The sequence below is a fragment of the Nicotiana tomentosiformis genome, chromosome 4 (genome assembly GCF_000390325.3).
Source record: "Nicotiana tomentosiformis chromosome 4, ASM39032v3, whole genome shotgun sequence".
Classification (NCBI taxonomy): Eukaryota; Viridiplantae; Streptophyta; class Magnoliopsida; order Solanales; family Solanaceae; genus Nicotiana; species Nicotiana tomentosiformis.
Window position 1 is genome coordinate 30,772,425 of NC_090815.1, and position 16,247 is coordinate 30,788,671.

The following is a 16,247-nucleotide window of genomic DNA, read 5'->3' on the forward strand; positions in this document are numbered from 1 at the left end:
GTGAACGTGAGTGTGAATGGATATACTTAAGAGGGGTGAGGGACCGGTTAGGAATAGGTGGAAATTTCGATAGTCAGGTCGCTTCATGACGGGCAAGATGTTTGGGTTCACAAATCGAGAAAGAAAAAAAACTGACAGTGTAATGACATGGTACCATTTCAACCATTTAAAAAATTATGCATGAGAGTACAGAGAAACTACTAACCTATGTCGGGAGAACTAGGTTCACTGACAGATTTTGCAAATGTAAGCCTCATCCTTTTAACAACGTGCAATGCATTAGTTGCTTGTTTGCTCTGTAATCATCATGCGTGTCTACCTGTAACGGTATAGAAATGAGTTAGACTTTGCCTGAAAAATACTTTTTAGCTAATTTACCTGTACATTTCTTTCATAGCCAAATCGAGGGACCAGGTCCTCAGCTTGGTTTTATTAACCCTAGTGCCAAGCAATTCCTTTCAAAGTATTCTCTGCTCAGTGCTTTGGTAAATATGTCTGCAATTTGATCTTTAGTGCTATAAAATTTCATACAGATGAGCCCTTTTTCGACATTGTCTCTGAGAAATGGTATCGTACATCGATGTTCTTTATTCTCTTATGTTGAACTGGATTCTTGGCCATGTTGAGTGCACTGGTATTGTCGCACAGTAAGGGCACACAATCAGAAAACAGACCGAAATTTTCTCGTTGTTGCTTGATCCACAGCTATTGAGCACAACAAGAGGCAACTGCCACACACTCAGTTTCAGCAGTTGAAAGGGCCACTCAGTTTTGTTTTCTTATGCCCCATGAGATTAGACACGAACCCAGAAAATGTGCCATACTAGAAGTACTTTTCCTATATACCAGATAACCAGCATAGTCAGCATCAGCATACCCTATCAGGTCAAAGTTATCTCCTGAGGCATAGTAGAGAATTAGGTCATGTGTTCCTTTGAGATACCTCAGAATTTTCTTTGCAACCTTCAAATGAGACTCCTTTGGGTTGGATTGAAACCTGGCACAGAGTCCCACACTGAAAACAATGTCTGGTCTACTTGTTGTGAGATACAAAAGTGATCCAATAATGCCTCTATACATAGTCTCGTTTACAAGAGAATCAGGTTCATCCATATCAAGGCGAGTGGTAGTGGCAATAGGTGTATCAATGATCTTTGAACTCTTCATCTCAAATCTTTTTAGAATCTCTTTGATGTACTTTTGTTGACTTATCATTGTGCCATGAGGAGTTTGCTTGACTTGTAGACCCAAGAAAAAACTCAATTTCCCCATCATACTCATCTCGAACTCACTTCCCATGAGTTTTGCAAATTCCTCAAACAATGAATCGTTTGTTGCTCCGAAGATGATGTTATCAACATAGACTTGCACAATGAGAAGGTTTCTCCCTCGTTTCTTCAGAAATAAGGTGTTGTCAATTTTTCCTCTTGTAAAGCCATTTTCTAGAAGAAATCTGGACAACCTTTCATACCAAGCACGAGGAGCCTGCTTTATCCCATATAGTGCCTTGTCAAGTTTGAAAACATGCTTAGGATGTTCATGATTCTCAAATTCAGGAGGTTGCTTGACAAAGACTTCTTCTTTTAGAAAGCCATTCAGAAATGCACTTTTGACATCCATTTGGAATAATTTGAATTCCATATGAGACGCAAAGGCAATAAGGATTCTGATTGCCTCCATTCGAGTAACTGGAGCAAATGTTTCATCATAGTCAATCCCTTCTTCCTGATTGTAACCTTGAACTACCAACCTTGCCTTATTTCTGGTTGTGTTTCCAAACTCATCAAGTTTGTTTCTGAGTACCCACCTGGTTCCTATATCAGTTCTGTCAGCAGGTCGTGGAACCAGGTTCTATACATTGTTCCTCTCAAATTGATGGAGCTCTTCTTGCATAGCTGTAATCCAATCAATATCTTTTAATGCTTTCTTGATATTCTTGGGCTCAATTTGAGAGAGAAAAGCTGAGAAGGCAAGCGCGTTTCTTGCCTTTGATCTGGTTTGAATTCCTGAATCAAGAGGAGTGATCACATTATCTAGAGGATGTGAACTTTTGTGTTTCCAATTCGACACATGAACCTTGTTGTGGGATGGTCCAGGTATTTCTAAATGTGATTCTCTCTCTGCATGAGGGGTCCCTTGAACTGCATCAACAACTTTGTTTTCAGCTTCAGTTATTGTGATTGTGGAACCGGGTTTCTCTATGTCAACTGGAGATTCAGCTGTGCCATTGTCATTTGAATCCTTGACCTGACTCATCCATATCGTCCTTTCCATTTGCCATGTCAATAACTTCACCAGAGACATTTGATAAATCTTCGTCTTGATCATCCTTATCATGTGCAGCTTTGCCAAGAAGGTGTTGTGCTTCGTCAAAGATCACATGTATGTTTTCCTCAACACATTGAGTTCTATTGTTGTATACCTTGTAGGCTTTGCTTTAAGATGAATATCCAAGAAATATTCCTTCATCACTCTTGGCATCAAACTTTCCCAGAGCTTCCTTACCATTGTTGAGAACAAAGCATTTTTAACAAAATGTCCTCAAGTGTGTTAGCTTAGGTTTTCTCCCATTCAGCAGTTCGAATGGGGTTTTGTTCTAGAGGGACCTGATCATGCACCTATTCACCAAGTAGCATGCAGTGTTGACTCTCTGCCCAAAAACCGTTTGCAACACCACTATCAATCATCTTTGTCCTAGCCATGTCCTCAAAAGTCCTATTTTTCCTCTCCACGACACCGTTTTGTTGAGGTGTTCTTGGAGCTGAAAGATTGTGACTTATACCATTTTCAGCACAGAACTCGTCAAACTTTGCATTGTCGAATTATGTACCATGATCAGATCTTATACTCACAACATTATGTCTCATCTTCACTGGGGTCTTTTTTACAAATGCAACAAATACTTCAAATGTTTCATCCTTGGATCTGAGAAATAGAGTCCATGTGAATCTGGAATAGTCATCCACAATGACAAAAATATACTTATTTCCTCCTCTACTTGGCACTCTCATAGGTCCACATAGATCCATATAAAGGAGATTAAGTGTCCTTGAGGTGTTGACTTCCTTTTTGGGCTTGAACGAAGATTTGACTTGCTTTCCTTTTACACATGCATCACACACTTTGTGATTCTTGAAGCTTGAGTTGGGCAGGCCACGAACCAGGTCCTTCTTGACCAACTTGTTCAGTAACATACCCAATCTTCGGTGCCATAGTTCAGCATCATCATCCACAGCACACAGACAACTGATATGTCCATTTTCAGGAGATTCAAAGTCAGCAACATATATGTTTTTGTATCTTTTGGCCACTAACACCACTTCACCGGTCATAAGATTAGTGGTTGTGCATATCTTTGACACAAATTTCACTTTGTTTCCCTTGTCACAGATTTGGGAAACACTCAGCAAGTTATACTTCAATCCGTTCACATAGTACATATTTTCAATAGAGTGAAAGAGAGACTTCCCAATCCTTCCAACTCTCAGAATGTATCCCTTCTTGCCATTTTCAAAGGATACACTCCCTCTTTGCAGGGCCTTCAGTGAAAAGAAATTATTTGTACTTCTAGTCATGTGCTTTGAGCAACCACTATCTATATACCATTGTTGGTTGCTCCCCTTCACTGTTCCCTGCACACAAAAATTAAGGGTTAGACTTAGGAATCCAAACAAGTTTGGGTCCCTTGTAATAGGAAAAGGGATGAATGGGGGTTCTTTTGGTCCAAGCAGGCATCATGCATCTTTTATATGAGGGACCAGGTTCTCTAACTGTAATTTCCTTTTTAGCAAAAACTTTGTTTTTCTGTTGATACTGAAACTTGGCCTTAAAGGTTTCCTTAAAGTGCCCAGTGTTACCACAGTGAGTACAAAACCAGTTGTCGGGTACAGTAACGTACTTGCTATAAGGGTTGTAGGGAATTGTTTCCCTTTGAACCCCGACTCCCTGCCTGTTTCCCCTATTGTTCGTATACATGGCAGTGATAGCTTCAGAGGACCAGGTCCACTTGAGTGATTTTTCAAGATCACTCTTGACTCTACCTAGTTTTTCCTGAAGTTGTTTATTTTTCTCGAGTTCAACACACAAACTAGATTTCATTGATTTTATCTCATCTTCAAGCCTAAGATGTGTTTTATCCGCAATTTCCTTTCCCTTTTGAAGAATTTCATGCCTACCTTCTCCATTTAGTTTCTCAATTGTATCCTTCAAATCTACAACTACTACTAATAGGTCATCTCTCTCATGCTCTATGTTAGCAACCTTTTCAGTTAAATCATCTTTCTCCTTTTTAACACACTCAATAGTCTCTTTTAGATCGACCACAATAACCACTAGATCATCTCTCTCATGTTCTATGTCTCCTAGTTCCACAGTTAATGCATTTTTATCATTTATAAGACTGTGATAAGCATCAATTAAAACATTTTCCAAGGACATGAGTTTTTTTAGAAGAATAAGACTTCAGATTTCTTTGAACATCTAGAAAGTTTACCTCATCATCATCGCCGTCATCTTCATCATTATCAGATTGTGCCATCAAGGCAAAGATAGAGTCATACTCAGATGCTTCACTTTTCACTGCCATCATGGAGCTGTCACCTTGATCATCATCTACTTCAGATTCGCTGGAGGAGTCTCCCCATGCAGCAAGAGCTTGTTTCACAACATTGTCAGCGGCATTTTTCCTCTTGAAACATTTGTCAGGAACCGGGTTCCTCTTAGCTACTTTGCTTATGTTGTGTTTTTATTGATCTTGCTTGAGGAGAGGACAATCCTTGATGAAATGTCCTGTCTTACCACACTTATGACATAGGTCGTAACCTTTTGGCTTGTTGGAGCTGCCCTTTTTGGAATGCCTCCATTTCTGCGAACCATTTGCTGGAATCTTTTTGTCAAGTAAGCCATGTCAGCATCCTCACCACCTGAATCATTGATGTCCGTCTTGAGGACCAGGTTCTTCTCCCTTTTTGGCTTTCTTCTCTCATTATCCTTCTTTTTCTTCATTTCATAAGTATTTCAGATTACCATCAAGTTCATCAATGGTTAGCTTCTGCAAATCCTTTGCCTCTGTGATAGCATTCACTTTGCTTTCTCATGAACTGGATAAAACACTGAGTATTTTCCTGACAAGTTTGTTCCTTGGAATGATTTCTCCCATAGAATAAAGCTTATTAATGATGGAGGTGAACCGAGTATGCTTGTCCTGGATAGACTCATTGTCTATCATCCTGAAAAGCTTGTATTATGTGGTAAGCATGTCAATCTTTGATTGCTTAACTTGGGTTGTCCCTTCATGAGCTGTTTGGAGAGCTTCCTAGATCTTCTTAGCAGATTGGCATGCTGAAATCCTATTGTATTCATCAGGACCAATACCACAGAAAAGAATTTTCTTTGCTCGAAAGTTCTTTTCTATGGCCTTGCGATCAACATCATTGAATTCTTTTCTTGTTTTGGGAACTGTTACTGCCGGGTCACCACTTATTTTTGTAGGGACGAAGGGTCCATCGGCAGATGACTTCCCAGAGCTCTGAGTCTTCAGCTATGATGAAGTAGTGCATCCTTGTCTTCCACCATCCATAGTATTGGCCATTGAATCTTGGTGGCCTGTAGGTAGATTGACCTTCTTCAAAGTTTGGTGGAGCAGCCATGAGGATCCTTTCTAGGTGTTAGCCTGATAGAAAGAACCTGCTTTTATACCAATTGATAGAATTTAGGGGTTCACCAAACTGTATAGAGAACCAAGTTCTCTATTAGTTCCCACATAACACACGCACACTGCAGTAGGTAAATGACACAAAGAAGTTTTAGTGAAAAACTCGCAGCTCACGGGATTAAAAACCACGACCTACCCTTGTAGGATTTCAACTTCACCACTGGGAAAACTTTAGATTACAACCTATTGTAGCATAGAAATTAACCTTTTAATCCCTTACTAACTTGTAACAACTCTATTACAAGCCACTTTGTAATAACTCTATTATAAAGACTTACAACTCGACTAACTCTAGCCAAGACACAAACAAAAGGGTTTATGATTTATAAAGTTTTCCTACACAATGCTTCTAACTAAGCTAAGTAGGAATTACAAGTAAAGAACTTTAACAAAGGTGCAACACAACTAATGACATGTAATAGCTCAATATAGGGAACTGGTCCGTCGTTACGTTGTTCTTTCTTGATGCTCTTGAGAATCGCTTGCCAGATTGATTGGTCACTTAGAGAGTGTATGATGGATTCTTTGATGTTCAAGTTATGTTTTGCCTTTGATTTAATGTTAATATAACATTGGTGACATCACTTGAATGATGCAAGTATGTTTGGTACAGGAGCATTCCCAATGAAGTTGACTACTGCACTGTTTTACACTGTTGCGTGTGCAGACGGCAACTTTACAGCTGTTGGAGAATTGACTGGGTACGGTCACAAAGAGAACTGATGTCTATATGTTCCCCTTGTTGTTTCCTTATCTTCTGAAGAGTTGATTTACATCTCCAGCTTGAGACTTGTTATTCCCACGAACTTGAGGATGTGTATCAGGTTCCTTATATGGTTCTTGTCATTAAGTTTGTTAAATCATCAAAACATAACAAGGTACATATAACCTATCAATTTTCAAATGTTCTGCTTCTTTCAATGTGTTACTCGGGACCAGTGACGGAGCTACATAGCTCCAAGGGGTGTCAATGGGATACCCTTTCGCCGGAAAAATGCACTGTTTAGATAGGTAAAACTTATTTTTTTTATGTATATATACTACTATGTATTGAATCCCCTTGACTTCTTGGCATATTTACTTCTTTAAATTTGGACTCTCTTTAGTGAAAATCCTAGCTCCGTTACTGCTCGGGACATATTTTTTAGAAGAATCCTGCTGGATTTTACTAGTCCATTACTAAGTTTATAATCTCACCACTTTATTTGTGCTGCAGATTGTTTTTAGAAATCCTCTCTTGATCTTGTTATGGATTGATATTGCAGCATAAGTTAGTCATAATTAACTCTCAGTTCCTTCTCCTCGTGGAACATCTATCTAACCTTTTTGTTGATTTACTTTAGTTGCAGCAAAAAGAAAGTCGAAGCAAATTCTAGTTATAGGTAACTACCTATAATTACAAATCCTTTCCATATTACCAGATTTACTCAATGTGATCCCATATTGTCTTCTTCAACTATGTTCCACTTTTCTGTTGTTTGCTACAGTCTTATCTGTAGTGATTGTCTTGATCCTTTCAATTTGCCTTAGTATTGTTATCTGGCATTTCAAGAAAGGAAAGGGCGGTTATTTTCACTTCTTCACAAGTGTTAGAATAACAGGCCCAGATCATATTGGCCCAAAAGTTTCTAAAGAAGAAATAGACCCAGGCCCAAATACTTAACAGCTTTATAGTCTTGTAATATTATTGTATCAATAGCCGGAAATATAATAGATAGCCATTTTTTATTGTTTAGTATAAATAGACAAATAACTGTTAAGTTGTACAAAATATTATATTGAATATACGCAGATTCGTTTATCTCTGTCTTTTAGTTCTCTCTAGAACACTCGATCTAGGGTTCTCTCCCAAATAAATTCATGGATTTTCCTTCGTTTATCTCCAATCTAACATGATATCAAAGCAAATCCTGGTGATTATTGCTCTAATCTGAGTGTTCATTGGAGAGATTATCAAAAATTCTTGAGTTCTCTGGTTGCGACGATTTCAAAGGGTTTTCTCGTTTTTTATTTGTTTTGGAGTCTTCGACTGGGTTTTTCATTCAAATTTCTCATGCGACGATTTCTATGGAGATTTTGAATCATTCTCACTGATCAATTTCACAATAATTGCCTCATGAAAATCAACTCGGAAACTAGGGTTTTCTGTCATCATCAATCTTCGCATGCGATGACATTCTTCTAAACCTATCTCTTTGAGGTTTTCTAGTTGATTACTTTAGATATTAAATTGTAGAAATCATGACTTTGAATAGTGATTCAGCTGAACCTTCTGGTGTTTCAACAACATCAGTCCTCGATCCCGTTCACCCTCTTTATCTTTACCCTTCCTACACTCTAGGAACTATGTTAGTATTCGTGCCCTTTGCTGGCACAAGGTTTGGGGATTGGAAGGAAAGGATGATCATTTCTATGTCTACAAAGAACAAGGTCCAGTTAATTGATGGATTTATAATTCAACCTACAACTAATTCTCCCTTAGATTCTCATTGGCAACGATGTAATAATATGGTTAAAGCATGGATAACGAATTCACTCTCTAAGGACATAGCCAAAATAATTCTCTATTATAAGACTGCTAGAGAAGCTTGGAATAATCTTGTGGAAAGATATGGCGTTGCCAATATTTTTCAATATTACAGCCTTCAACAATCCATTTCTTCTACATCTGAAAGATCATCTGATATTGCCACCTATTATACTAAACTCAAGGAGTACTGGGATAAAATATATATAATCTCTTTAGAAAGGCCTTGTACATGTAGTGCCATGCATGAATTCAGTGAGGCGCAGAAACTTATTCAGTTCATATCAGGGTTAAATAAAACTTATTCTACTATTAAGAGTAACATCTTAATGATGAGTCTTGTTCCAAGTGTGGAGAAGGCATATTCCATTCTGATCAGAGATGAGAAGCAAAGGGAAATTAATTCTGGTTCCCAACCTTTTTCTTCTGATTCCACTTCCTTCATAGCCAACTCCAATTCCAATTCTAGTCCTAATCAACCAAACACCATCAAAAATTTTACTCAGAGGTTGAATTTTGAACCTAGGAGATCTACACTGTCTTGCAAGTATTGCAAGAAACCTGGTCACATTGTAGACAAGTGCTACAAGCTACATGTATTCCCACAAGATTTTAAATTCACCAAGGGAAAAAGAGATGTTGCATGTGTCCAGATTGAGCCAACAGATCAGACTTCACCTAAGCCTGATTCACCTGAAACTAAAGACATTCCACATGGGTTTTCCAAGGAACAGTATGTTCATCTTATGTCTCTATTCCATCAGATGTAGATGTCTTCTCCAAATTAGTAGTCTACATCCCAAGACTCTCCAATCTATGCAAATTTTACAGGTTGGCATGACAATCTTGTTAGTAGGTTATATGGTTATCTTGTATGTCATGCTAGCCATAACAATTTCAACTCTTGGATCCTAGATTCAGCAGCAACCAATCATATGACACCTCATAAACACCTACTTCACAATATACAATCTTTAATCTCTTTTTTTCTTGTTACTTTACCAAATGGTTATAAAGTAAAGGTTACTTCTTTTGGATGCCTTTCTTTAACCTCTAGCATCATTCTAACTAATGTATTATTGGTACTTTCTTTTCATTACAACTTAATTTTTATACACCAACTTCTCTCTCAACTCAAATGCTATGCACTCCTTACTAATATTTTATGTTGGTTACAGGGCCCTTCTCTGAAGAGGCTATTGGAAATTGATAAGGTTGAGCATGGACTATACATTCTAAGATTGTCATCTCATGGTATTGCTGCAGCTGATGTTTCTCAAGCAAATGCTTATCCAATTTCTTCTTTTCCTAAGTCTGATTCAGTTTCTGTTTTTTCCTATTCATAATTCTATAGTTGATAGCTCTAATGTTGCTCCAGTTTCTTGTAATTCTAGTTCTATCAATAAAAATGATGTACTTTGGCATCAAAGAATGTGACATATGCCTTTTGTAAAAATGGTTTCTATAATTCCTCATCTGTCTGACAAATTTTCTTCTAGACATTCTTTCACATGTACTATATGTCCAATGGCTAGACAACAAAGACTATTATTCCCTAAAAGTACCTCACACTCTAACAAACCTTTTCAACTTGTACACATTGACCTATGTGGGCCTTACCACACTGCTACATACAATGGCTTAAGATATTTTCTGACCATTGTAGATGACTATAGTAGGGTCACCTAGACACATCTTCTTTCCTGTAAAGGCAATGCATTTTCCATCATCAAATCCTTTATTGCCATGGTGTCTACACAATTTCATACTTCTATTTTAACTATCAGAACTGATAATGCATTTGAATTAGGATCTACTCATTCACATGCTTCATATCTCACTTCTCTTGGCATTTCTCACCAAACTTCTTGTCCACACACTCCTCAACAAAATGGGATAGTAGAGAGAAAATATAAGCATTTGTTAGAGACTGCTAGGGCTCTTCTTTTTCAATCCAAACTGCCTACCAAATATTAGGGGGAGTGTGTCCTTACTGCAACTTACCTCATCAACAGATTTCCTTCTATTGTTCTTTCTAACAAAATACCATATAAAGTATTACTTGATCATCCTCCTAGCTATGATCACCTCAGATTATTTGGATGCCTAGCATATGCAACTATTCCTCATACTTCCAGGGATAAACTGCAATCTAGAGTTATTCCTTCTGTGTTTCTAGGTTGTGGGTTTAGTAAAAAGGGCTACAAGTTGCTGAATTTAGGAACCAAATCTATATTCTATTCCAGGGATGTCATCTTTGTTGAACATATCTTCCCATCTACTTCTACACCCTCTGGTTTCTTTCCTTTTTCTACTTTCTCCTTTTCTGATCACATCACTCCTAATCATGTTCCTGCTTCTTCTTCACCCTTTCACCCTTCTGATCCTACTCCTACTTCTTCTTCACCCTTTCATCCTTATGTTTCTTCTCCTGAACCTGCTTCTGTTCCTTCACCTACTATTACACAATACACACACATTCCTCTTTCTCCTCCTTCCTCTTCTCTTCCTTTGAGAAGATCCTCTAGGTCTACAATCACTCCTACCCGCCTTAAGGACTATGTTGCTATGTTGTACCTCCTACTACTTCTGCCATTTCTTCATCTTTCTCTCAGTCTACCTCACTTACCCCTTTACTTGAACCTTCTTTCTACCATCAAGTTACCTCCAATCCTGCCTGGCAAGAGGCAATGTTAAAAGAATTCCAAGCTTTGGAGTCTAACCAAACTTGGGATATTATTCCTCTACCACCTGGCAAGAAGGTCATTCCTTGCAAATGGGTGTATAAGATTAAGCAAAAATCTGATGGTAGCATTGAGAGATATAAAGCCAGGTTGGTCATTAGGGGGGATACTTAACAGGCTGGTGTTGACTATTTTGAAACATTCTCACCAGTGATCAGATTCACTACAATTAAATGTCTACTTGCTTTGGCTGCTAAACATTCTTGGCATGTATACCAGCTTCATGTAAACAATGCATTCTTGCATGGGAATCTCTCTGAGGAGGTATACATGAAAGTTCCTCTTGGCCTTACTGTCTCTTCTTCTTCTTCTGGTCCTCCTTTGGTATGCAAACTCAAGAAGTCATTGTATGGTCTCAAACAGGCATCAAGACAATGATTTGCTAAATTGTCTAATGCTCTTACTTCCATGGGATATTCTTCCAGCCTTAATGACTACTCACTATTCTCTAAAATCACTCCTTCTTCAAATATTTTTATTGTTGTATATGTGGATAATATTTTGTTAGTTGGTAATGATATCTCTGAGTTGGACTCTATCAAATTCTTTTTAGACAACCAATTCAAGATCAAAGATTTAGATTCTGTTCACTATTTTTTGGGACTTGAGGTTTCTCACCTGCCCCAAGGACTGCTTATTAATCAGCATAAGTATCTCAAGGAGCTCCTTACTGAGTTTCATTGTGACTCTGCTTCTCCTGTTATTACACCATTGGACATGTCTATAAAGCTCACTCCCACTTCTGGTGATCCATTGGTTGATGCTTCTCCTTATAGGAGGCTCATAGGGAAGCTGAACTTTCTTCAACACACAAGGCCTGATATCTCTTTCTCTGTTCAGCACTTTAGTCAGTTCCTTAATGCTCCTCGCACTGCTCATATGCAAGCATGTCTACATGTTTTGAGATACTTGGTTAAGGATCCTACTAGAGGCATTCTCCTTAACAACAGTGAGGATTTTTCAGTCATTGCTTATTCAGACTCTGACTAGGCAGGGTGTCCTTCTTCTAGGAAGTTTATGACTGGTTATTATGTTACTCTTGGAGGCAGTCCTATTACTTGGAAGTCTAAGAAACAACCTACAGTATCATTGTCTTCTGCAGAAGCTGAATACAAGGCTCTTAGAAAAACTGTTGTTGAACTTACTTGGCTTGTTAGACTGTTGGCAGACTTGGGCCTTTCTATTTCTGCTCCAATTCCTTTATACTGTGATAACAAGTCAGCCATTAGCATTGCCAAAAACTCTGTTTCTCATGAGAGGACCAAGCATATTGAGCTTGACTGTCATTTTGTCCGGGAAAAACTTGCTAGTTGCCTCATCTCTCTGCACTATATTTCTACTGAGTCTCAACTGCCAGACATTTTTACCAAACCACTAACAGGCATTCAACATCAGTTTTTTTTGTACAAGCTGGGAGTGTTCTCACCCTCCAGCTTGAGGAGGGGGGAGGTGTTAGAATAACAGGCCCAGATCATATTGGCCCAAAAGTTTCCGAAGAAGAAATAGACCCAGGCCCAAACACTTGACAACTTTATAGTCATGTAATATTATTGTATCAATAGCCAAAAATGTAATAGATAGCCATTTTTTATTGTTTAGTATAAATAGACAAATAAGTGTTAAGTTGTACAAGATATTATATTGAATATACGCAGATTCTTTTATCTCTGTCTTTTAGCTCTCTCTAGAACACTCGATCTAGGGTTCTCTCCCAAAGAAATTCATGGATTTTTCTTCGTTTATCTCCAATCTAACAACAAGAAATACATATTCTGATCCCTCAAGTCAAGATCTTGAAGGCAGTAGCAAGTACTTTGGAGTCCCTGTCTTCTCCTACTCTACACTTGAAGAAGCCACCAATAATTTCGATTCCTCCAAAGAACTTGGAGACGGAGGTTTTGGAACTGTATACCATGGTAATAAGCCATTATAATTCAATTCATCAAATTTGGAAAAGCATTAGACTGAGTTTTTGTATTATTGTATCAATGCTATGAGTTGGTAACATATTTCAGCAAGCTAATAATGTACTTCTTTTATTAGGTAAACTTCGTGATGGGAGGGAAGTTGCAGTGAAACGCCTGTACGAGCAAAGTTCCAAGAGGATGGTGCAATTCAAGAATGAAGTTGAAATTCTTACTCGCCTAAGGAACCAGAATCTTGTTATGCTTTATGGTTGCACATCAAGACATAGTCGTGAACTCCTCCTCGTTTATGAATACATTCCAAATGGAACAATTGATTATCACCTCCACGGTGATAAAGCAAAGAACGGGAGTACCCTTATATGGCCTATCCGCATGAAAATTGCCATAGAAACTGCTAGCGCTTTAGCTTATCTCCACGCTTCTGACATAATACACTGTTATGTTAAGGCTAGTAACATTCTCCTTGACAACAATTTTGGTGTCAAAGTTGCATATTTTGGGCTCTCAAGACTTTCTCCACATGATGCAACTCATATCTCGACTGCTCCTCAAGGGACATCTGGATATGTCGATCCAAAATATCATGCATGCTATCAGTTAACTAATAAAAGCAATGTGTATAGCTTCGGGGTTGTCCTTGTTGAGCTCATGTCATCACTGCCTGCTGTGTATATAAGAAGGAATAAGGATGAAATTAGTTTGGCTAACTTTGCATTAAACAAGATTTTGAAATGTGCATTTGAGGAGTTGATTGATCCATCTCTTGGTTACGAGTCTGATGCTGAAGTTAGGAGAATGACTACTTCAGTTGCAGAGCTAGCTTTTCAATGTCTGCAACTTGAGAAGGAGATGAGGCCAACAATGGATGAAGTGTTGGAAATTCTAAAGGCGATTCAGAGGGGCGAGTTTGAAAGCCAGAAGAAAGAAGAGATTAATGTCATTGACAATGTAGATGAATCAGAAAATGATGTACAATATGCTATTCCCGGTCAATATTCCTGTATTTGTAAATATTAATTCTGCAAAATATAAGTTAACGTAATGAAACAATAATAATGAATTCGAGCCCACTGAATTCACAGTGTTTCCTTAAGGAATTTAATCCCCTCCTAGTACCCAAGGTAATGGATTATTTCCTCCCAGGATAGAACGAATTACACACTGGTGTAGCGGTACTTCAAACCCCAGTGTTTCGGCGAACACAAAGTTCGGTAGCAAATCACACTTACAGTTGCTTTGTTTGAAGTTTAAAAACAATGCAGAACAAAGGAGGAGATACTCAGAAAATCGAATGGAAATGCTGAGAGGAAGCAATGCAATGTATAGCTAATTGTATGTTGAGTTCTTGTATCTTCCTTCAACATTGCTGCTCATTTATATAGCAACCAAGAAGGAGTGCAAGACCAAAACGTCCACCCTTCATGGTGGAGCAAGCATTAAGTGTTTGTGGAGCAAGCACTTCATGGTGTGTGGAGCAAGCACTTCATGGTGGGAAGACCATTATCCGGCTGCCAATTATCAATACACGGATTGGAAAATATCCGTTACAAATACGGATAATCTTACGTTAATATTTACTATTAACAAATAAATTTGGTCCAAAAAATTAATCAATCAATCGATCATTTGACCAAATCCAAATCCGAATCCGAATCCGAATCCGAATCCGAATCCGTAGCCGTAGCCGAAGCCGAGCCGAGCGAGCGAGCGACGACGACGGCGCGAGGCTTGCTTTCTTCTTAACTCTTTAAGAGCTACAAGAAGAGCAATCATATATATACCCACCAAAAATGTCTTCCACTTCCAATATGGGACAATGTCTTATTGTTAAGAGGGGGAAACTTAAAATTTTACTCAAAATTTCATTTTCCCTCCATTTCCCATTCACCCTCATTTTAAGAATATTACATCTTAAAATAAAACCTCAACAATCCCCCACATGAATGGGGAATGGCTATATCACGGAAGTATGCATGAAAAACTGTGTGATTTACAAGCAAGGATTAATTGCATCTGGATAAGTAGGTTTCCCTTTGAACTTTCCGTAGTAAACTTATGTCGGATATACTCGGTCAATCGGTAGATTTGATATCTTTGAACCGTCGATCTTTGGTGTATACCTAGACAACCATAAGTCACACAATCAACCCTTAACCGTCTTTGGTTCTCATTGTTGTGTTCGTTTCAGCCATGAACACCGCCTGGTTCATAAGTGCGTAGAGAACTGGCCTTACAAAGTTCTCCTTGAAGCGGCTCACACTTCACACTTAAATAGGTGATTCCTAAACGTGTCATCCTGTAGATACACTATTTGATATACCCCGTATCAAATTTAGAAATCATTAAAAAGCCTTAATGCTTTATCCTTGGTACTGAACATTGTCTCATCACGAGAATGGACTAAAATTTTATTTGACAATGTTGAACCGTCATTAATGACTTTGTTTGATCTCTTTGAACCTAGATCTTGGGATCTCCAGTCTTCTAGGTAGAGTTACCGCCACAATGACTTGTTCTCGGCCATAGCCCCATTCCCCTTGATGATTTCTCAACTACCTCTCTAGTTAGGCCTTTTGTAAGTGGATCCGACACATTATCACTTGACTTTACATAGTCAATTGTGATAATTCCTCTAGAGAGTAATTGCCTAACGGTTTTATGTCTTCGTCGTATATGACGAGATTTACCGTTATACATGATGCTCCCAGCCCTTCCAATTGCCGCTTGACTATCACAATGTATGCATATTGATGTCAACGGTTTGGGCCAAAATGGAATGTCTTCCAAGAAATTCCGGAGCCATTCAGCTTCTTCACCGGCTTTATCTAAGGCTATGAATTCAGCCTCCATTGTAGAGCGGGCAATACATGTTTGTTTGGACGACTTCCAAGATACCGCTCCTCCACCAATAGTGAAAACATATCCACTCGTGGACTTAGAATCAGTTGAACCGGTGATCCAATTTGCATCACAGTATCCCTCAATCACCGCAGGGAAATTACTGTAGTGCAATTCAAAGTTCTGGGTATGTTCTAAATATCCCAAAACTCGTTTCATTGCCATCCAATGAGATTGGCCTGGATTGCTCGTATATCGACTCAGTTTACTTATAGCACAAGCTATGTCTGGTCGTGTACAATTCATGATATACATTAAGCATCCCAATACACGAGCATAATCCAATTGTGATATGCTTTGGCCTTTGTTCTTTGCTAATGCAAGATTCACGTCAATTGGAGTCTTTGCAACTTTAAAGCCCAAGTGCTTGAATTTTTCAAGTACTGTCTTAATATAATGAGATTGTGACAATGCCAGACCTTGAGGAGTCTTATTGA

The 16,247-nt window shown here is 38.4% G+C and overlaps 2 protein-coding genes across 2 annotated transcripts; both read left to right on the top strand.

Annotated features, from left to right (window-relative positions):
• The first annotated feature begins 7,954 nt into the window (after positions 1-7,954).
• On the top strand, positions 7,955-11,362 carry LOC138909449 (uncharacterized). Its single transcript, XM_070200648.1, has 6 exons — positions 7,955-8,973; positions 9,127-9,322; positions 9,419-9,568; positions 10,218-10,802; positions 10,856-11,073; positions 11,143-11,362. The coding sequence occupies exons 1-6, from the start codon at positions 7,955-7,957 to the stop codon at positions 11,360-11,362; spliced, it is 2,388 nt and encodes a 795-aa protein (XP_070056749.1).
• A 1,285-nt stretch (positions 11,363-12,647) lies between these two features.
• On the top strand, positions 12,648-14,275 carry LOC104085304 (LEAF RUST 10 DISEASE-RESISTANCE LOCUS RECEPTOR-LIKE PROTEIN KINASE-like 1.1). Its single transcript, XM_033653188.2, has 2 exons — positions 12,648-12,900; positions 13,028-14,275. Exons 1-2 carry the CDS (start codon positions 12,708-12,710, stop codon positions 13,927-13,929), a joined length of 1,095 nt encoding a protein of 364 aa, XP_033509079.2. The 5' UTR covers positions 12,648-12,707; the 3' UTR covers positions 13,930-14,275.
• The last annotated feature ends 1,972 nt before the right edge of the window (positions 14,276-16,247 follow it).